This window comes from Saccostrea cucullata, unplaced genomic scaffold (assembly GCF_032062105.1).
Source record: "Saccostrea cucullata isolate Sc308-1 unplaced genomic scaffold, CSIRO_AGI_Scuc_v1 ctg88, whole genome shotgun sequence".
Lineage (NCBI taxonomy): Eukaryota > Metazoa > Mollusca > Bivalvia > Ostreida > Ostreidae > Saccostrea > Saccostrea cuccullata.
The window spans coordinates 834,553-858,617 of record NW_026930139.1 but is presented as its reverse complement, the minus strand read 5'-3'; the positions used below and the strand labels follow the sequence as shown (position 1 = coordinate 858,617).

The 24,065-nt window shown below is 34.7% G+C and overlaps 2 protein-coding genes across 3 annotated transcripts in view; one reads left to right on the top strand and one right to left on the bottom strand.

The window, feature by feature from the left end:
- LOC134283018 (uncharacterized) overlaps positions 1-12,711 on the bottom strand; it is a 37,256-nt gene extending 24,545 nt beyond the window's left edge. Inside the window, exons 1-2 of the mRNA XM_062765439.1 lie at positions 12,597-12,711; positions 750-904 (exon numbers count right to left, since the gene is read on the bottom strand). Of these exons, the coding sequence (XP_062621423.1) occupies positions 750-904; positions 12,597-12,711 (270 nt within the window). The remainder of the gene's footprint in view (positions 1-749; positions 905-12,596) is intronic.
- Positions 1-22,629, top strand: part of LOC134283053 (probable aminopeptidase NPEPL1) — a 58,765-nt gene extending 36,136 nt beyond the window's left edge. The window contains exons 1-13 of one of the 2 annotated variants that reach the window (XM_062765493.1): positions 12,902-12,922; positions 15,384-15,572; positions 15,816-15,998; positions 16,220-16,477; positions 16,778-16,859; positions 16,988-17,130; positions 19,261-19,338; positions 19,708-19,808; positions 20,009-20,063; positions 20,148-20,229; positions 20,319-20,482; positions 20,839-20,949; positions 21,173-22,629. In XM_062765493.1, the coding sequence (XP_062621477.1) occupies positions 15,426-15,572; positions 15,816-15,998; positions 16,220-16,477; positions 16,778-16,859; positions 16,988-17,130; positions 19,261-19,338; positions 19,708-19,808; positions 20,009-20,063; positions 20,148-20,229; positions 20,319-20,482; positions 20,839-20,949; positions 21,173-21,331 (1,563 nt within the window). In that variant the 5' untranslated portion in view covers positions 12,902-12,922; positions 15,384-15,425 and the 3' untranslated portion in view covers positions 21,332-22,629. Of the gene's footprint in view, positions 1-12,901; positions 12,923-15,383; positions 15,573-15,815; positions 15,999-16,219; positions 16,478-16,777; positions 16,860-16,987; positions 17,131-19,260; positions 19,339-19,707; positions 19,809-20,008; positions 20,064-20,147; positions 20,230-20,318; positions 20,483-20,838; positions 20,950-21,172 lie in introns of those variants that run through there. The other variant, XM_062765494.1, reaches the window with a different exon arrangement.
- Positions 22,630-24,065: the final 1,436 nt, after the last annotated feature.

The window sequence follows — 24,065 nt, the reverse complement described above, 5'->3', positions numbered from 1 at the left end:
TATTAAAATATGGAGAAAAGCAACAGTTTTCAAGCTGAAAATTCCATTCCAGGCTGACCGATCACACCCATCATATGCTCTTTCCAATGATCGAGGAAAACGGTCAGGAATGTCGTTATAAAATGTAGTTGTTAATAATGGTTTAATAATTAATTTGAAAAAGTCCATCAGCATTTTAATTATGTCTAAAATGTACTTTGAAATATGACAATCATAATTTGACTTCATGAAATATTGCATTTGCTGACAATGTGGAATTATCGACCATGGAACTTGCGAAATGATAACTTTAAACAAAACAGTTCTTATTATTGCTTCATCGGTATGTTTGTCAATAGCTTGCATTATTTTATAAATTGTTCATAGGTGGAATGTGTCCTTTAATAGTTAATTAAACGTGAGAGACACTCTGTCCAACTGCACTTGACTATGGTTTATTTATAGATAAGTTGTTAACGATTATAAAGTTTAAGCCATATCGTTTATGAGAAAGATGTATTGATAGTTTACCATTAACACTTTTCAGTTTTAATATTTCCAAATATGAAACAAATGTGTCAGACTCTTTTGTATCTTATGTCTCAAAAACACTGGGGAATACAGTGTCCACAAATGATTAAAAGTTGATTTCTGATTCTAATTCAAAAATATAAGAGAACATATATCTTCTGTAACCTGTAATCTGTAATTATCGGTAAACTCGGACTTGAAAAGAAATAATAATATTGCTATTAATTTTCCTTGATTACGTTTGTTTGTTGTCTTCCTTTCCTTTTATCTCCATGGATACAAGCTAGATCCCATGACCCAATCACAATGAAAGGGGTGTTGGCTGCCAGAGGTCCAGTAACATTACTGTTCCCAGAGAACCATATCCTACTTCTTCTTAGATCATCTGGAAAATCTAATACATGGAAAATTTGGTAATATACCATCTTCGTTTAAAGGCAACAAACATGTTTAAGTAGCCACATTCATATCTATGAATCATACATATATTTATATAAACTTGCAATGGCCTGAAGTTCCCTTCCTAGATCATCATATAATTATGCAATAGCGTGAATTCCCATTGCTATATAAAAAAATAGATGTGCAATGACTTGAAGTAACCCGCTTAGATAATCATATAAATGTGCGATGGCGTGAAGTCCCCTTGCTAGATAATCATTTAAATGTGCAATATCGTGGAGTCACCTCCTAGATAATCATATAAACATGCAATGTCGTGAAGTCACCCTCCTGGATAATCATAGAAACGTGCAATATCGTGAAATGAATTCTAGATAATCGTGAAAACGTGCAATGTCGTGAGTTCAGCCTCCTAGATAATCATATAAACGTGCAATATCGTGAAGTAACCCTCCTAGATAATCATATAAACATGCAATGCCGTGAATTCACCCTCCTAGATAATCATATAAACGTGCAATGTCGTGAAGTCACCCTCCTAGATAATCGTATAAACGTGCAATATCCTGAAGTCACCCTCCTAGATAATCATATAAATATGCAATGGCGTGAATTCAACATCCTATTCAATCATACAAAAGTGCAATGGCGTGAAGTCACCCTCCTAGATAATAAAAAAAAATGTGCAATGTTGTGATGTCACCCTCCTAGATAATCATATAAACATGCAATGTTGTGAAGTCACCCTCCTAAATAATCATATTAACCTGCAATGTTGTGAAGTCACCCTCCTAGACACTTATATAAACATGCAATGGGGTGAAGTCACCTTGCTAGATAATCGTATAAACATGCAATGGCGTGAAATCACCCTCCTAGAAAATCATAAAAACATACAATGTTGTGAAATCACCCTTCTAGTTAACCATATAAACATGCAATGTTATGAAGTCACCCTTCTAGATAATCATATAAACATGCAATGTCGTGAGGTCACCCTCCTAGATAATCATATAAACGTGCAATGTAGTGAGGTCACCCTCCTAGATAATCATATAAAAGTGTAATGGCGTGAAATCACTTTGCTTTATAATCATATAAACATGCAATGTCGTGAGGGCACCCTCCTAGACCATCATATAAACATGCAATGTTGTGAAGTCACCCTTCTAGATAATCATATAAACATGCAATGGCGTGAAGTCATCCTCCTAGGTAATCATATACAAGTGCAATGGTGTGAAGTCACCCTCCTATATTATCATAGAAACATGCAATGGCGTGAAGTCACCTTGCCTTATAATCATACAAACATGCAATGGCGTGAGGTCACCCTCTTAAATAATCATATAAGCGTACAATGGCTTGAAGTCACCCTCGTAGATAATCATATAAACGTGCAATGTCGTGAAGTCACATCCTAGATAATCATATAAACATGCAATGGTGTGAAGTAACCCTCCTAGATAATCATATAAATGTGCAATGGCGTGAATTCACCCTCCTAGTTAATCATACACACGTGCAATGGCGTGAAGTCACCCTTTTAGATAATCAAAGAAATGTGCAATGTTGTGATGTCACCCTCCTAGATAATCATATTAACCTGCAATGTTGTGAAGTCACCCTCCTAGACACTAATATAAACATGCAATAGGGTGAAGTCACTTTTCTAGATAATCACATAAACATGCAATGTCGTGAAGTCACCCTCCTAAATAATCATATAATCGTGCAATATCGTGAATTCACCCTCCTAGATAATTATATAAACATGCAATGGCATGAAGTCACCTTGCTTTATAATCGTATAAACATACAATGTCGTGAAGTCATCCTCCTAGATAATCATATAAACATGCAATGGCATGAAGTCACCCTCCTAAATAATCATATAAACATGTAATTTCGTGAAGTCATCTTCAAAGATAATCATATAAATATGCAATGGCGTGAAGTCACCCTCCTAGATTATCATATAAACGTGCAATGGCGTGAAGTCACCCTCCTAGATAATCATTTAAATATGCAATGGCGTGAATTCACCCTCCTAGTTAATCATACAAAAGTGCAATGGCGTGAAGTCACCCTCCTAAATAATCATATAAATGTGCAATGTTGTGATGTCACCCTCCTAGATAATCATATAAACATGCAATGTTGTGAAGTAACCCTCCTAGATAATCATATTAACCTGCAATGTTGTGAAGTCACCCTCCTAGACACGTATATAAACATGCAATGGGGTGAAGTCACCTTGCTAGAAAATCATATAAACATGCAATGGCGTGAAGTCACCCTCCTACATAATCGTATAAACATACAATGTCATGAAGTCACCCTCCTAGAAAATCAAATAAACATGCAATGGCGTGAAGTCACCCTCCTAAATAATCATATAAACATGTAATGTCGTGATGTCACCCTCCTAGATAATCATATTAACATGCAATATTGTGAAGTCACCCTTCTAGATAATCATATAAACATGCAATGTTGTGAAGTAACCCTCCTAGATAATCATATTAACCAGTAATGTTGTGAAGTCACCCTCCTAGACACTAATATAAACATGCAATGGGGTGAAGCCACCTTGATAGATAATCATATAAACATGCAATGGCGTGAAGTCACCCTCCTAAATAATCATATAAACATGTAATGTCGTGATGTCACCCTCCTAGATAATCATATAAACATGCAATATTGTGAAGTCACCCTTCTAGATAATCATATAAACATGCAATGTTGTGAAGTAACCCTCCTAGATAATCATATTAACCAGTAATGTTGTGAAGTCACCCTCCTAGACACTAATATAAACATGCAATGGGGTGAAGCCACCTTGCTAGATAATCATATAAACATGCAATGGTGTGAAGTCACCCTCCTAGATAATCATATTAACCTGCAATGTTGTGAAGTCACCCTCCTAGACACGTATATAAACATGCAATAGGGTGAAGTCACCTTGCTAGAAAATAAAATAAACATGCAATGGCGTGAAGTCACCCTCCTAGATAATCATAAAAACATACAATGTTGTGAAGTCACCTCCTACATAATCGTATAAACATACAATGTCGTGAAGTCACCCTCCTAGATAATCAAATAAACATGCAATGGCGTGAAGTCACCCTCCTAGATAATCATATTAACCTGCAATGTTGTTAAGTCACCCTCCTAGACACTAATATAAAAATGCAATGGGGTGAAGTCTCCTTGCTAGATAATCATATAAACATGCAATGGTGTGAAGTCACCCTCCTAGATAATCATAAAAACATACAATGTTGTGAAGTCACCCTCCTACATAATCGTATAAACATGTAATGTCATGAAGTCACCCTCCTAGATAATCATATAAACATGCAATGGTGTGAAGTCACCCTCCTAGATAATCATATTAATGTGCAATATCGTGAAGTCACCCTCCTAGATAATTATATGAACATGCAATGGCTTAAAGTCACCCTCCTACCTAATCGTATAAATATACAATGTCGTGAAGTTACCCTCCTAAATAATCATATAAACATGTAATATAGTGAAGTCACCTTCCTAGATTATCATTTAAACGTGAAATGGCGTGAAGTCACCCTGCTAGATAATCATATATAATATGCAATGGCGTGAATTCACCCTCCTAGTTAATCATACAAACGTGCAATGGCTTGAAGTCACCCTCCTAAATAATCACATAAATATGCAATGGCGTGAAGTCACCCTCCTAAATTATCATATAAACGTGCAATGGCGTGAAGTCACCCTCCTAGATAATCATTTAAATATGCAATGGCGTGAAGTCACCCTCCTAGTTAATCATACAAACGTGCAATGGCTTGAAGTCACCCTCGTAGATAATCAAAGAAATGTGCAATGTTGTGATGTTACCTTCCTAGATAATCATATAAACATGCAATGTTGTGAAGTCACCCTTCTAGACAATCATATAAACATGCAATGTTGTGAAGTCACCCTCCTAGAAAATCATATTAACCTGCAATGTTGTGAAGTCACCCTCCTAGACACTAATATAAACATGCAATGGGGTGAAGTCACCTTGCTAGATAGTCATATAAACATGCAAGGGCGTGAAGTCACCCTCCTAGATAATCATAAAAACAAACAATGTTGTGAAGTCAACCTTCTAGATAATCATATAAACGTGGAATATCGTGATGTCACCCACCTAGATAATTATATAAACATGCAATGGCTTGAAGTCACCCTCCAAAATAATCATATAAACATGCAATGGCGTGAAGTCACCCTCCAAAATAATCATATAAACATGTAATGTCGTGAAGTCATCTTCCTAGATAATCATATAAATATGCAATGGCGTGAAGTCACCCTCCTAAATTATCATATAAACGTGCAATGGCGTGAAATCACCCTCGTAGATAATCATATAAATATGCAATGTTGTAAAGTCACCCTCCTAGATAATCATATTAACCTGCAATGTTGTGAAGTCACCCTCCCAGACACTTATATAAACATGCAATGGGGTGAAGTCTCCTTGCTAGATAATCATATAAACATGCAATGGTGTGAAGTCACCCTCCTAGATAATCATAAAAACATACAATGTTGTGAAGTCACCCTCCTACATATTCGTATAAACATGTAATGTCGTGAAGTCACCTTCCTAGATAATCATATAAACATGCATTGGTGTGAAGTCACCCTCCTAGATAATCATATTAATGTGCAATATCGTGAAGTCACCCTCCTAGATAATTATATGAACATGAAATGGCTTGAAGTCACCCTCCTACCTAATCGTATAAATATACAATGTCGTGAAGTCACCCTCCTAAATAATCATATAAACATGCAATGGCGTGAAGTCACCCTCCTAAATAATCATATAAACATGTAATATAGTGAAGTCACCTTCCTAGATTATCATTTAAACGTGAAATGGCGTGAAGTCACCCTGCTAGATAATCATATAAATATGCAATGGCGTGAATTCACCCTCCTAGTTAATCATACAAACGTGCAATGGCTTGAAGTCACCCTCCTAAATAGTCACATAAATATGCAATGGCGTGAAGTCACCCTCCTAAATTATCATATAAACGTGCAATGGCGTGAAGTAACCCTCCTAGATAATCATTTAAATATGCAATGGCGTGAAGTCATCCTGCTAGTTAATCATACAAACGTGCAATGGCTTGAAGTCACCCTCCTAGATAATCAAAGAAATGTGCAATGTTGTGATGTCACCTTCCTAGATAATCATTTAAACATGCAATGTTGTGAAGTCACCCTTCTAGACAATCATATAAACATGCAATGTTGTGAAGTCACCCTCCTACATAATCATATTAACCTGCAATGTTGTGAAGTCACCCTCCTAGACACTAATATAAACATGCAATGGGGTGAAGTCACCTTGCTAGATAGTCATATAAACATGCAAGGGCGTGAAGTCACCCTCCTAGATAATCATGAAAACATACAATGTTGTGAAGTCAACCTTCTAGATAATCATATAAACGTGGAATATCGTGAAGTCAGCCTCCTAGATAATTATATAAACATGCTATGGCTTGAAGTCACCCTCCTAGATAATCATATAAACATGCAATGGCGTGAAGTCACCCTCCAAAATAATCATATAAACATGTAATGTCGTGAAGTCATCTTCCTAGATAATCATATAAATATGCAATGGCGTGAATTCACCCTCCTAGTTAATCATACAAACGTGCAATGGCGTGAAGTCACCCTTTTAGATAATCAAAGAAATGTGCAATGTTGTGATGTCACCCTCCTAGATAATCATATAAACATGCAATGTTGTGAAAACATGCAATGTTGTGAAGTTACCCTCCTAGATAATCATATTAACCTGCAATGTTGTGAAATCACCCTCCTAGTCACTAATATAAACATGCAATGGGGTGAAGTCACTTTGCTAGATAATCATATAAACATGCAATGGCGTGAAGTCACCCTGCTAGATAATCATATAAACATGCAATAGCGTGAAGTCACCCTCCTAGATAATCTTATAAACATGGAATGGTGTGAAGTCACCCTCCTAGATAATCATATTAACCTGCAATGTTGTGAAGTCACCCTCCTAGACACTAATGTAAACATGGAATGGCGTGAGGTCACCCTCCTAGATAATCATATAAACGTACAATGGCGTGAAGTCACCCTCCTAGATAATCATATTAACCTGCAATGTTGTGAAGTCACCCTCTAGATAATCATATAAACGTGCAATATAGTGAAGTCACCTTCCTCGATAATCATATAAACGTGCAATATCGTGAAGTCACCTTCCTCGATAATCATATAAACGTGCAATGGCGTGAAGTCACCCTCCTTGACACTAATATAAACATGGAATGGCGTGAGGTCACCCTCCTAGATAATCATATAAACGTGCAATCTTGTGAAGTCACCCTCCTAGATAATCATATTAACCTGCAATGGTGTGAAGTCACCCTCCTAGATAATCATATAAACGTGCAATATCGTGAAGTCACCTTCCTCGATCATCATATAAACGTGCAATATCGTGAAGTCACCTTCCTCGATAATCATATAAACGTGCAATGGCGTGAAGTCACCCTCCTAGACACTAATATAAACATGGAATGGCGTGAGGTCACCCTCCTAGATAATCATTAAAGCGTGTAATGTTGTGAAGTCAACCTCCTAGATAATCATATAAGCGTGCAATGGCGTGAAGTCACCCTCCTAGATAATCATAGAAACGTGCAATGGCGAGAAGTCACCTACCTATATTATGATAGAAACGTACAATATCTTGAAGTCACCCTCTTAGATAATCATAGAAACGTGCAATGATGTGATGTCACCCTCCTAGATAATCATATAAACATGCAATGTCGTGAAGTCACCCTCCTAGATAATCATAGAAACGTGCAATGGCGTGAAGTCACCTTCCTAGATTATCATATAAACGTGCAATATCTTGAAGTCACCCTCCTAGATAATCATATAAACATGCAATGGCGTGAAGTGACCTCGATAAATGTGCATATAAAGGTGAAATGGAGTGAGGTAGCCTTACTAGATTATCATATTAAAGTGCAATGGTGTGAAGTCACTTTGCCAGATAATCATTTTTACGCGCAATGGCAAGAGGTCCTCTTCCTAGATATTCATATAAAGGTGCAATGGGGTCGAGTTACGAATATATATATTCATATAAAGGTGCAATTGACATTCTGTACCTATATTTTATAAGAATTTTAAGAGGATATGGCGTGAAGTACCCTTGGTATATAATCATATAAAACTGCAATGGCGTTAAGTCATCCACCTATATAACCATTTAAACGTGCACTGGTGTGAAGTCCCCTTGCTAGGTATTTATATAAGCGTGCAATTTCGTGAAGTCCCCTTGCTAAATAATCATTTTAAAGTTATGGCGTGAAGTCCCTTTTCTAGATAATCAAATGAACGTGCCATGGCGTGAAGTCGCCTTGCTAGATCATCATATAAAATTGTAATTACGTGAGGTCACCTTCCTAGATAATCATAAAAAAAAACGCGAAATGGCGTGATGTACCCTTGGTAGATAATCATATGTGCAATGGAGTCAAGTCACGATCTTACATATTCATAATATATATTTGCAATGGAGTGAAGTCCCCTTGCTACATATTCATATAAAGGTGCAATGTAGTCAAGTCACTAACTTATTTATATATTCTTATAAACGTGAAATTGCGTGACATCTACTAATATATTCATATAAACGTGCAATGTTGTGAAGTTCCCTTCCTATATTTTGATAATATAAACGTGTAATGTCGTTAAGTCTCCTTGTCAGATTTGCAGTTTTTTGCAATAGCATGAAGTAACCTTTCTAAATCTGCATTTCCACGTGCAATGGTGTAAATTCCCCTTGCTTAAATTCATGAAAACGTACAATGGCGATAAGTATTCTTGCTAGATATCTATATACACGGGCAATGGCGTGAAGTTAACTTCAGTCATATATTCATATTTCAATTGAATATTATACAATTATGGACTCTTATGGTGTTGAATATGGTTTGTTATTCACCAGAAAAATATTCATATTGACCGAGGCGAAGCCGAGGTTAATATGGATATTTTTCTGGTGAATAACAAACCATATTCAACACCATAAGAGTCCATAATTGTTTTATTATATAGTCGGGATTCGAATAAAAAAGAGAGTGAAGGCTGTATGACGACACCATTTTCATTTGCGATCTTCCATTGTTGAAAATAGAAAAAATTCTCCAGATTACTCTTTGTAACTTCCTTGTTTTCCTTTCCGAATTTTGCTATATGTAAGACGTCCAAATGTTAAAAAATAATCCTGAAATAGGTTTGAATAATTGTTTTTCTGCTCAGATACGTAGCTCGCTGCGGCCGGTGCAACCATTGTTTACAACGTTGTTTGACGTTATGATTGTGATGTCACAATGCCGTTGCACGCGCAGTGACCCTCCGGTGAATATGGCCACAATTGTTTACAACGTTGTTCGATGTTCTGATTGTGACGTCACAATGCCGTTGCACGCGCATTGACCCTCCGGTGAATACGGCCTAAAATCCGGTGAATATGTAGTGTTATGAACTGTTTGCGTTTGTATAGATTATATAGGGACTATAAATAGACTATATAATAATATTGTTTAATGTGGATTTCCTGTTTGTATAAAGCGTATTGTTTTGTATTTTTCTTTTACATTTCAAATTATTCCTATGGTATTTATGCAATGCCTACAGGTATTTAAATAAACCATTTGAACATTGCTTTTCTTTTCAAAAGAAATATGCGTGTCATTATATTTATGACTATCAATGTTCTAATGAATGTTCAAAACTTTCCATTGCAATGGAGAATTTTAAAACTTCAATGCGCTTCATTGTACGATTTCTTGACTAAAAGTTTGCAAAATATATTAGTAAAAGCCTTATAAATGGGATAATATTAGATATTAAATAGATTACTGAATAAATAGATTTGTGTGAATATAGTAATATTTATGCCCCGATGATCGATTGATATGGATTATATTGCTTTTATCGTGTGTGTCTCTTCGTAAAAAACATTGAATCATGACCGAAACATTTCATTGAATGTACATTTATATTGCATTTATGTTTGAATTGTCTGCTCATTGTGAATAGGCCTTTCCTTTGGTATAGGCTTATTTTGCCTTTGAATTCAATCATCTTTTGCAAAAATTATGAAAATTTAAGCTTGATCATGACTTCTGAACGGTTGGTGCTGAGGTTTTCATACCTCACACTGATAAGACATGAGCATATTCCGCCAGATTATGGTATATGATACTAGTATATGATCAGAGCTGCCAACATTCTGAAATGACAAATAGTAAGGTGGGATCTAAGGACCACATAAGCCCCCTGACGCTGCAATGGCGTCGGAAGCAAATTCAAAGTGGGGGAGCTAGGTGTAGGGGGGGGGGGGGGTTAGATTCGAATTTCAGTACCAAAATTATTTTTCTATACACCAACTTTTCCCCATTATTTACCTATACTGCCATGTATCTGCTGAAAGTGGGGGGGGGGGCTAAACCTACGATATTTATACTAAGTATATGTTTGGAAAAAAAGTGGGGGGGGGGGGGCTAAGTCTATACTAAGTATACATTTGGAAAGAAAGTGGGGGGGCTAAGCCCCCCCGGTTCCGACGCCTATGCGCTGAAGATGTTTTGTAAATGAACAGGCAGTCTGAGGCATGATTGTTTCCATTTTGTTTACTTTGAAACACTGACATGAATGTGATCGACCTTCTTAAACAGAAACGATGATACAAGCAAACATTGTAAGAAATATGAACATATTATAATGTAGAAACTATGGACTGCCAGCTATGCAAATACCGGTATTATTAACTCTGAACGAGAAAAACTGAAATCATCAGAATATGGAGAGAAATCGTAAGGCGTATTTTAGACACTGATTTTGTACGCCTTACGCCAAAATCGTAAGAGTTGGCAGCTCTGTATGATTCTGTGATGTACGGAAGCGTATTAGGGCCGAAGCAGTATTTTTTTAAAAATTTGTTATAACAAATTATTAATTTGTTTAAACAAATTGATAATTTGTTAAATTATTAACAAATTAATAATTTGTTTAAACAAATAAATAATTTGTTATAACAAATTAAAAAAAATACTGCTGCGGTCCTAATACGCTTCCGTAGTTATGTGATATGAATTTTGGGAAAAAAGAGTTTTCTTTATGCTGTTTCCAGTTTCCAGAAAGAAATACAAGCATGTCGTAAAATGGCTGGGAAGAAAACACCAGTAATAAACAGTTTGCCATGATATAGGGTTTACCGATATGAGCGTAAAACACCTTTTTAGAACCTTAATGAATAAAGGAAAAAAAGATAACTAAATTCCAACTAAATTTAATCAACAAAACAAAAGTATACAAAAGTATATGTTCACAACAAAATATTTTAAATCATAATAAATAAAATGTCTTTATGTTACAGGTCCTATCTATTCGGGCACATAAATCCTGAAACACAATTTAAATGTTGACAAGACATCTGAAAACTTGATCACTTACCAATTGTAACTAGACAAAATACAATTCATGGCAATGAAAAAAAAAAGAAATTACTTTTAAACATGTATAAATATCAATATACAATGTATGATAAGTGTACCGATAAATATTAAAAACGATTCATTTTCATTTTGAAAAGATGCAAAAAAATCAAGATTACGGATCCTATATATACCAGTTCAAAATGTTTTTGGACATTGAGAAAAATATATTGCACAAAGGAGTCAATATTGAGCTTATCTATTTAATTTTCACTGTATGGTGCATGACATTAACTCCCAGGAAAAATGTCCAAAGACCATTAATATCAGTGAATAGAAATAACTGTTGTTTATTTCTATAGGGAAAATAATGTAAATAACATTATCAACTAATTTATCCTGACCTTTTGAAATGTTAAAAAATAATTGAAATTATTAAAATTTAGTAATATACTGTAAATTTCTATTTTTTATTTAGAATTAGATCCAAGGTAAGATCACTCTAATTGCAGACAAATACCATAGAATCAGAACTCTCTAGTGTATAGAGGGTTCTTCATGAGATTATTATAATAATACAACAACGTATAATTTATAGCAATTAAATCATCCACATACAGAAATTCCTCTAAATCAAGAAAAAAAACTTTTTATAATGAAAAAGAAGAATACAAATCAAAAGTTATAAAACTTATTTTACATGTAAAAAAGGACGCCTAAAAATATAACGGAGGAAATTAATAACACGACAAGAAATAATTAATAGAAATTAAATCAATCAAATCAATAAATTGCTCAATAATATGTATTTACTTCCTGATACAATGCAAAATGAGTGTACATAATAAAAACAAAATGCTTCAGTTCATGTGCAAATTATTACACAACAAAATATAATCTAAGACAATAAAATAAGTCAAATTAAGATTAAATAAAGTCTTCTATTTTAAGTACAAAAAAAACTATATGAATAATTAAAAATGTGCACAAATAAAACAATTTAACACTTAATTCAAATTTTGACTGACATGAAGCCTAAACTATAATTATTATTATTGGAGCGAATTAAAGGACAACAGTTGTACAGGTAGTACCTCCGATAATAAACAAATTACTCACGTGAAGTGTTGAAATGTTTTGTTTTGCGGTAGGTCACAAACTGTGAGTGAGACTCAATTTCGAAATCCCTCAAAGCTTCCAACGCCTCTTCAAAATCTGAAAATTCTAAATCCATTATTTTTCTATTCAATTAAACTTCTCATGGTGACAACTTAACTAAACAATCTAAATATATATGAGCACGCCTTCTGCTTTTGGTAAATATTGTACATCGAGCCCGATATGAAATAACCGATAAATTTAACTCATCAAAAGGTGACTTCACGCCATTGCAAATAGCAACCCACCCGCCGCTGTTTTTCCCTAATAACTCAGCAGGTATCCAGGTAAGAGAAGAATAAGAGTGTTCCAGACTAAGTTTCAAGCAAACTGTCAAGTAATTTTAATTACTATAGATAAATAAAAGTCATTCTACTAATGAAATATCATTCCAGAATTTCCTAAACTGAATGCTGCTTTAATCAGCTAATTGAATGGTAAAAATCAATATTTTTAATGTATTTTAATTTCATTTTTTATAAAAATTGTTTTAAATTTTCATATGACACCCCCTTCACTTTATAAACACAGTGTAACTGTATGCAGGGTCACTTGAGTTGCTTCCATAAGGATCACTACTGTCAGTACTGTGAGAAACCTGTGAACTTCATATTTTACAGTGCATCCCCTCTTTTCTGCTTGTATTGGTTTGGGCGTGAATATTATTCTTAATAATTAACCAGTAGAGCACCTGACTAGTGATACAGAGGTCCCAACCTTGATTCCAAGTCCAGCCATGCATTTTCTCCTTTCATGTTACTTTTCATTATCTCCTTAATTACTCATGCATGGTTCATGGTGAGATACTTTTGACTTGGTGATATGTAACCTCTAGCGTCCATTGTAAAAATTCTTGCCGCTAAAACCTCAAGTGGAAATAAATTATTTAATTAAAAATTCAGGCTTTTAATATTAATGAATGACTTGAAACTATAAAATATTCACTATTTACGGTAAAACTTGCACCAGAGCTGTGGAAAACTGCCGGTCATGCCGGCACGACCGGCAAACAATGCCTGTGATAAAAAACATATCGATGTCGGTCCAAATGACAGACCTCTTTTTTTGTTAAAGGTTTTTGTTTTTCCATTTTGATTTAGGGCCTATCATCGACGCACTTTCCAGCTTAATTATCGTACATTACATACGATTGCGCAATACTTTTTCTTTGCACGAGATCGAGGCTATAAATGAAAGCGAAACCAGCATTGTCTCGCGTGACCTTTTAAATTTACAAATGGGACAGAATTAGGTAGAAACATAAAAAAAGATAAAGACAGGCTAAATATCTGGGTATGTAAAATATATCGAAAAAAAAAAATTCAAACACAGTTGAGTAAAGCGGTAAATCTAGTACTTCCACTGTTTCGACGGTCCTAGATTTCGGTTTTTTTTTTCATCAATCATGTTTATGATGTTGGTATCTTTATTATTGATGCACAAAATTTCTTAGACTCATTTTCAGGGTAAAATATAATTCCCAAATGCATAATGTTTTAAAAAAATATGTTTACTATGCAGATCGAATTATCATTGTCATCTGCCTGAAACAGCAAAAGTGATGAAATCTATAGGGGCTTAGTATTGTTATAAAAGCAAAAAACGAAAACGGAGGTGGACTTGGAAATGAAGATTGAATGTTATTATTAAGTAAAGTGTAATCAAAAAAATAAATGTTATGCTTTTCCTTTCAATTTTGCAACTTAATATTTTGGACCGGCAAAAATTACTTCGGAGCGAACTATTTTGTCTTCTTGACGGTCCGAATGACTGGCTGCCTGAAAAAGTTTTCCACAGCTCTGTTGCACATAAAACACTCTAAATCTTTTGTATTAGCGATAAATCCATTTTTTTTTAAATCGAAGCAGAAATTGAAACCAGTGATCTATTTAGAATTTGTTTACTGCAACAAAAACTTTGTTTTCTGACTAGCAAATCCACAAAATAACATAAAGTCAAACCAGAAGTACTTCTGGTGACAAATTGAACTAATTACAATTTTGATTAAAGAACAATGATGCATACTGAATAAAAAAGATTTTATGATTTCTTTTGAATTTTATACCCTATGCAAACACGTAATTACTGAAAATTACTTGTTTTCACTTTATTTCACACATTATGTGTTCTGCCCAAAATCTCAGGCGGAATGAGCTTGTTAGAAAATGGCCTTTGGATGTAAGAGTCCAAGGTCTATAAGGAGCGTAGGGATGTTCACTGAGGCTCTTTATTTGTAGGAGTACTCCTTAGTAAGACATTGATAGGATTTTGTGCATCAACCTATTCCATAATCCATAGGGAAAAATTGAAAGGGTTTAATGTATATTATCTATTACTTTCAGGACATTAAGTTATAATGGATGCTGTGATGTTCAAGACAAACTTTTCTACTAAAATTTTATTGCGAAAATCATTTCATTTTCGCTCTAGTAAGCATTGTGGCCCATGGCCTCTTCATTTTTAAAAATTATCTTACTTGCTTTTGCATTAGGTAATTTTCCCTTTTTCACAAGAACTGATGCAGCTACCATACTGAAAAAGGTTATCATTAATTTATCAATGGAATTCCACCTCCATGAGCCCACTACTAATTGTTTTAAAACATTAAAAACATCTGAATCGCACAATAGAATACCCATCAAGATACCTCCCAAAAGTACAAAAAAATGAAATTGAATCACAAAGGAGTATTTTAAAGTCTTACTGTTTAGTATCTTGTTTTAAAGTAGAGGTCTATTCTTTCTTTAGGCAGTATTTGTGGCAGAACTGTAACTGCCACAGTGAGAGAAGATGCCTGTTAAGCTGGTGTATGGGGGGAAACTGACGGAGTCAGATCCCAAAGATTTCCCGGTGGTCATTGTAGGACAGCTGCCTCACCTCACAAGTATCACATTCGATGATGTCAAAGTTAAGCTGGAACCTAGAGTCAACAAAGAAGTAAGTACAACAATGTTGTTTTTTATTATTTTGTTTGAAGAGTCACTGGCATAAATAAGAATATATGCTATGATTTTGTTTATTCCAGACAATATTGTCTACTTGTTGACCATGACTTTGTATATTTCTGAATCAGACATTTTGCTGATGACCATAACTGTGTATTTTTCAGACATTTTGCCTTGCTGTTGACTATGTATATTTCAGACAATTAATAGTCTAGATATTGACTTTACATTTCAGACGTTTAGTCTAGCTGTGAGTAGCCTGCGACCCTCCCCTACTGATACTTGTCCCCTCTGGTTAAGGAATGCCACCCTAGCTGCCCTGCCCCTGAAGAGTAGCCGACACAACACCCCATCTCGTGCTCATTCTTTGTCCAAACTCGTGAAAGGCTGTCTGTCTGGCCAGGATGAATTCGTTGTGGTAATGAAATTATGAAGCTTATGCAGTTCTTCAGAAAAAGTTAATATTTTTAAGTTTTAGTAGTTTTCGGGGATTCCTTTGAATGACTATGTATAGATCATTTAGCACACTAAGTATTTTATATGATAAATTCTTACAGTGAAATATATTTTAGATGTTAAAAAATTCAGTGAATTCAGCATTGATTACAAGTTATATTTTATCACATTATCCTTTTGTAGATTGTGTGTGAGAGAAAGGATGTGTTCGCCCTGGGCTGTGCTGTAGCCAGAATTTTGCCGTTGTACTCGGGGAAGTCTGGACAGAGCTCCGTAGATTACACGCTGACCGTGGACTTCCTGTTGGTTGGGCCAGACAAGGATAAGCCGCTTACTAAGGACGATCTTCACTGTTTGTCGGCCTCAGCTCATGGCATCAGACTCGCTGCAGAAATTGTGGATAAGCCATGTTCTCATATGAACACAGATGACTTTGTAAAGGTAAAAATAAGTCTTAAAATAAGTGAATAGAGGAAATTTAATTTGTAAGATATTTACAATTGAAGTTGCTAAGCACATTTTATATACACTTTATTATCACTAAAATTGCAAATAATATTTACAAAATTGCAGTTAAAAGTAGCATTTTAGAATTTTTTCATTTTATTACTTATTCTTTTTGCTATGCATGTTAAGTTTACAAATATTTTGATAGATCTTTTATCATACTTAATGCTCCATTTTTTAGTTGTATTAAGTTTACCAAGGACTATTAATGTTTGTTTGATCTCTTATTTACAGGAGGCAGAGACTGTTGCTAGGGAGCTTCAGATCACTCCGTATATTGTACGGGGAGAGGATCTAAAGGAAAAAGGATTTGGGGGTATGTAGATTACATAGTTATTGATCATGGTTTTAATACGTGCATCTGAACCTGTTTTAATGTAGATTTCCTTATTCCAGGCATTTATAATGTCAGAGCTACATACACTGTACATTTTCTTTGACCAGGCATTTATAATGTTGGAAGGGCCGCAGAACACCCACCGGCTTTAGTGGTGCTGAGCCACAAACCAGAGGGAGCCACCAAAAATATTGCCTGGGTCGGCAAGGGGATTGTGTTTGATACTGGTGGACTCTGCATTAAAGCTAGGGTAAGCTCGCTTCTCAAGAGAAAAATTCAAATATACTTGTAAAAAAAGTGTATCTTAAAAGTGTACAAGTTTCTTGGCCTAAGTAGATTGAAAATAATGTTTTGGTTTCCATAGAGAAACTTGACAATTTCACAAACTATTATGTTCATTATAACATGACATGTTTTGATCATAGTATGGTCTGATGAAGAGCTCATATAGAATTTATTTTGGATTCAGTAGGTCAGTGGGCATGGCTTCTGCTGCTAAAAAAATTTCACTTTTTAGCTCACCTCAACGAAGTGTCGGCGTCGGCGTCCCGGGTTAAGGTTAAGTTTTTTGGAGCAGTTTTCTTTTTAAGTACTTCTATGTCCTATATTGATTAGACATGCATGGAAGATGTTTCTAATGTGTTTCATTGTACCAGTCAAAGTTTCAGATGCTGCAATTTCAGCAAAGGAATGACCAGGTTAATGTATTTGGTGCAGGTTAACATTTTTGGTGCAGTTTTTGGTGTAGGTCTCATTTCCGAGTAACTATAAGCCCTATGTTGACCAAACTTACATGGATGGTACATCTTAGGATGCATACTACAAGACTTGCTTCGGATGCTGAATCTGACCTATATTTTCCGGTTGAGTGAACAGGTTAAAGTTTTTGGTGCAGGTTTCATTTCGAAGATACTATGAGCCCTATAATGACCAAACTTGCATGGATGGTACATCTTAGGATGCATTCTACTAGACTTGCTTCGGATGCTGAATCTGACCTACATTTTCCGGTTGAGTGAACAGGTTAAAGTTTTTGGTGCAGGTTTCATTTCCAAGTTTCTATGAGACATATAATGACCAAACTTGCATGGATGGTACATCTTAGGATGCATATTACAAGACTTGCTTCGGATGCTGAATCTGACCTACATTTTCCGGTTGAGTGAACAGGTTAAAATTTTTGGTGCAGGTTTCATTTCCAAGGTACTATGAACCCTATAATGACTAAACTTGCCTGGATGGTACATCTTAGGATGCATACTACCAGTCTTGCTTCGGATGCTGAATCTGACCTACATTTTCCGGTTGAGTGAACAGGTTAAAGTTTTTGGTGCAGGTTTCATTTCCAAGTTACTATGAGACATATAATGACCAAACTTGCATGGATGGTACATCTTAGGATGCATATTACAAGACTTGCTTCGGATGCTGAATCTGACCTACATTTTCCGGTTGAGTGAACAGGTTAAAATTTTTGGTGCAGGTTTCATTTCCAAGGTACTATGAACCCTATAATGACTAAACTTGCCTGGAATACATCTTAGGATGCATACTACCAGACTTGCTTCGGATGCTGAATCTGACCTACATTTTCCGGTTGAGTAAACAGGTTAAAGTTTATGGTGCAGGATTCATTTCCAAGTAACTTTGAGCCCTATAATGACCAAACTTGCATTTCCAAGTAACTTTGAGTTATGTTGAACAAACTTGCATGGATGATACATCTTAGGATGCACACTAATGGACTTGCTTCAGATGCTGAATTCGACATACATTTTCCAGATTAGACCTCGTTTAAAGTTATGGGTGCAGGTTATCACCAAGAAACTATAAGGCTTATATAAACCAAAGTTGCACAAATGATGCATCAAGGGATGAAAACACTCAATCTTGCTTCAGATGCTGGATTTTAATTACATTTTCATGATGAAGAACTAGTTTTAAGTTTTTATATAGGTCTATTCCAAAGTATCAAAATTGCATAAATTTTGCATTTTTGGATATACACTTTTTGTTGGTTAATTGTGTGACTTAATTTGCCTTACTTAAAGACAACATTCTTTGAGGTGAGCTCTGTAATCTCTGATTACCTATGTTTGTGGTTTGTTATGGTTGTTTTTACATAAGAGAGAAAAATCTCATAGCTAGAATGGTGCCTATACAGTGCAATAACCATTGAGCAATTTGGGCAAAAATCTTGGTATTCATTTATGGACCAGACTTAGACACTAGATCAATTCCTGTTTGCTTGAATCATTCCTAATAAAAGTTTGGAAATAATAAAAAGTGTACAATGGGACCACATGCTATATGAAGGTACTGTTTATATATATGTTTTTCCTGAGATTTCTGACAGAGGTTAATCTTGTTTTTGTTACAGACTGGTATGTGTGGGATGAAGAGGGACTGTGGAGGAGCTGCAGGTATCCTTGGAGCTTTCTATGGGGCTGTCAAACTGGTAAAGTGTAATGTATAAATATCTATAGTTTTAGGCATTTCTTCCTGCAAACAATTTACCAACAAAAAGATTATTTACTTCTTTTATCACATTGATAGGCCTTCCCATCACATTCTCACCATTTTCTTTACATGTAACTAAAAGAAGTAAAATTCAGTCTTGTTGAATTCTTGTCAAAATGAGCTTAAATAGTTACTACATATATTAACAGGCATGTATAATTAATACTGTAGTTATGATTTCTCCTTGTACAATTTCTTTTTCATATCTTTTATTAAGCCTTCAAGTTTAAATGCATGTAAGTACAACTTGTGGTGAAAAAGTGGAGGGATAAGGATACATTATTTTATGTAATCATTAATATTTCAGGGTTTTAGTGAGAATTTACATGCTGTGTTCTGTGTGGCTGAGAATGCAGTAGGACCACTGGCCACACGCACTGACGATGTCTATACGCACTACTCAGGGAGGTAAGACAATCTAAAAACAAGTCAAAGTAAATGGTCAGTGTTTATAAAGTGAGGCACACAGACTGATGATGTCTACACACACTACTCAGGAAGTAAAAATGATCTTCAGATTTTATAAGGGGGCTTTATCAAGTAGTGTTTACATGGTATATATTGAGCCATTCTTCAACTATTACATTGACATTTTATGTTTATTACAGAACTGTGGAAGTGAATAATACAGATGCAGAAGGAAGACTTGTTCTGGCTGATGGGGTGAGTTCTATAATGTATTCATGTCTTACTTTACAATGCATTGGAAATTTTACCTGTAATTATTTTGTTTTTTACTTTCTAAAGGTTGCTTATGCTAGGAAAGATTTGAAAGCTGATGTTGTTGTTGACATGGCAACTTTAACTGGTGCCCAAGGAATTGCTACTGGTAAGTGGAAAAAATGAACTGTTTCCTTGATTTCTAGTTTTCCAATCCTTTAATTCTTGGTTGACATTAGGGTTTGTTTGTGATGATAGGTAAATACCATGGCAGTATTGTCACCAATGATGAAAACATGGAGCTGTGGTGCGTGAAGGCGGGACAAAATTCAGCAGACCTAGTACATGCTATGCCATACTCCCCCGAGCTTCATTTCCCAGAATTCAATAGTGCAATAGCGGATGCCAAAAACTCTGTGGCAGTAAGTGAGACTGAATTATTATTATCACTACCATAATAACCATATACAACATGCGGCAATGTTAACAAAGCACAGTTAGTTTGTTCCTCTTTCATAGTACTGCCATGGCAATCATGAATCGAAGAAATTTTGGCAGAACTAGAATTTATTTTCAAAGAAAAAACAATTATATAATTCTTTTAACTTTATTCTCTAAGGTTTAGTAGGTTTTTTTCCTGTTCTCAATATAGAAATATACACTGTATATTGAGCACTGACTTATACAGATTGACAATTCTTTTTAGTAAGATTTGCTTGCCTCTCCAGAATTACAGTGTTTAGGTCCACCCTGTTATGATTGTGTCTTTGTTTTACAGGACAGGAGTAATGCTCAGGTATCCTGTGCTGGCCTCTACATAGCATCAAACCTCGGATTTGACTATCCTGGAATTTGGCTCCATATTGATATGGCTGCCCCCGTTCACAATGTAAGTTACTGCAAATTAAAAAAAATATTTTATATAATTATACATTAATAAATATCTAGTTTTTTTTAATGCACATATGGCTTTAAAAACATTATGTATTTACTCAAAACTCTACAACAACTTTGATGATAAAAATATGTGCTTTTTCAAAGAACTTACTCTGTTAATTGTGAAAGGTGATTTTTAGTATGGAAAGTTTTGAATATTTTTGTTACTTGTTTAGGGAGAAAGAGCTACAGGCTATGGCGTGGCATTGCTGACCAGCTTGTTTGGTCAGATGTCCCAGAATTCCCTTCTTAATTACGTGGCGCCCCCTATGTCTATACAAGAGACCATGGAAGTGGAGAGTGAAGATTCCTCTAAGAAGATCCGACGCTACTGATGACTGATTTGTTGCTTAAAACAGTGATGTTGTGCAAATCATAGATTATTTAATTTTTTTTTATGATAGCAGTCATTTGTTTATTTTGCTTGAATTTAGAGAGTTCTTTTTTGACATTTAATTATTTATTAATTAGGTTTGTAGATATGAATTTATACAAAAATCATTCTCACATAGTATTTAATTACTTTACATATATTTGTTTGTTTTTGACTCCTCTTAGGTAAGAAAGTCAAAAATTACATCCCAATCAGAAAATTTAAAAGCAGGAAACAGATCCTAATACAAGCTATTTGTAATAAAATCTTACAGTCAGAACTAACACAAGATATAGATGCCAAAATAATCAGAACAAACTGTGTCTTTTAAAGTTTATACAGGTAAATTACCGTATAATTCCTACTAACTGCCCCTACCCCTACAAGCGCCCCTAGGCCTTTTTCAATTGTTGGAGTCCTGTGTACAGTGATGAAAATCATCTAGAATTGCATCAAAAGTGTGCCATAATTTGAAGAAAGTGAAAATGAAAGCTGGTTATAGGGTAACTCTTATGTAAAGTATTCCTGAAAGTGAAAGATTTTAGAACCACCTAATCATTATGTATTTCTGAAAGTGAAAGTTACCTACAAAATTTGTCCTCCTTGTGTAATCTCTAATTTCTCAGTAGAAAATGATTGATATAGCATAATTTTGGTGGATTACCAGTATCTTGGCTTAAAGGAAAGTTAGGAAATCTTTTAGTCGTTCTCTGAATTTACTTTTTTTTCAAAAGATTTTTTGAAGTAAAATAAGACATAAAAATTAAAACTAAAAAAGCAAAATAACCGCCACCTTTTCACAAGTGCCCAGGGTGGTAAATAGGGATTATACGGTAATTGACAAGTCCTCAGAAGTTCTAAGATTATATGTGTAGGGAAATATTGCAAAGAGTGCAAAGTGTTTATACATGTTTAATGTAAATAATTCAGGTGTCTAAGATCATGGGCCTATTATATTAACAATGATTAAAAGTCTCATGAAAACTTACAGACAGCATATACATGTGATGTCTTAAGTTTAGAATAAAATATTTTTTTTACACATTTTTGGAGAAAAAATTATGAATTTTAAGATGCGAATCAGTATATGATTTTTTTTTTTTGGTTGAGAGACTCTCATATATATTTTGTGATTAATATGTGATATATATTTCATGTAAAAGTGCTGAATGCTAATGTTTGATTGTATTGATTTTCTGTTTAAAAAATATGTGCTGAGAGTGGAAATAAAACATCAAATAAAAGAAGAATAATAGACAAGTAGATGTATATAATTTATTCCAACTAGCTAATTCAGGGAATTTCTTGCCACATGCTGGAAAAACAAGGTACATGTAAAACAAGATGTGTTTGTGAAACACTGATGCTCCTGTATGGCAACATAGCGAAGATTAAACTTTTCTTGTATGCAAATTTAATATATTGGCACCCAAAGTATTGCATTCTCACTAGAAATTGTGAAATATGAAAGTAAGCCAAGGTTAAAGTTTTTTTCATATGAATGGAAATCTCCGAGGTCAAGGTAATTGGTATCCAATGAAAGGTGTTGCCATAAAGAATACGTATATGAAGTATGGAAGCCCTACCCCTAACCCTTCAAAAGTTATGCCAAGGTTAAAATTTGTAAAAAGTAGGTCAAACGTTTAAGGTTAACGTCAAAGGGTAAAAAATTTTGATATTATATGAAAAGTCTTGCCACAAGCATTAAATATGAAAAGTATGAAACAATAGCCCTAACCCTTTAAAAGTTATGGTCAATGTTTATATTTTATAAGTAGGTAAAACTCCAAGGTCAAAGATCTTGGTATCCAATGAAAGGTCATCTTACAAGGATTACATATGTGAAGTATGAGAGCACCAGCCCTTACCGATTAAAGTTATGGCCAAGGTTAAAAGTACGGAAATCTCTAAAGTCAAACTTGTTGGTATCAATGAAAGGTCTTTTCACAAAGAATACATATATGAAGTACAAAAGTCCAAGTATCTACTGTTCAAAAGATATGGCCAAAGTAAAAGTTTGGAAGTTTTCTATAAAAATGGGTCCAAATCCAAGGTCAAAGGGTCAAATTTGGTTGTACCCAACGAAAGGCTTGTCACAAGGTATACACCTGTGAAATATGAAAGTCATAGCTCCACTAAATCAAGTTATGAGCAAGGTTAAAGTTTTGCAGACAAACAGACAGGAAGACGAACAGACGGATGGACACGACAAAAACTATATACCCCCGAAACTTCGTTTAAGGCCGGTATACACGGTAAGATTTGTATTATAAGATTTGTATTATAATACAAAATCTTACTGTGTATACACTCTTAATACAGTGTATCATAAGATTTTTCGAATCTTATAAAACTGTATTAAGAATAGAGCAATGCTCTATTTCCTAATACAAGTCTTAACTTACCTATCACTTTCAACCAATGAAATGTAATGACACTAGGGGTCATCCTATTTTTATCATTACTACAAAAAGCACATGGTAAATAATAATGGCCAACTTTACAAGTAAAGACATTAAAAAACTCGTGGTTTTATGGGAAGGGGAAGAGGACTAGTGGAAATATCAAGCAGTGCATAGTCCGATGATAACCACTGCTATCAGAGCCTCATCCTCCATTTTTATTTTCTTGACAGAAAGAGAATTGTGGCGGGGAAAACACGTAGTTTATTTACAATCTTATAAGATATGTATTAG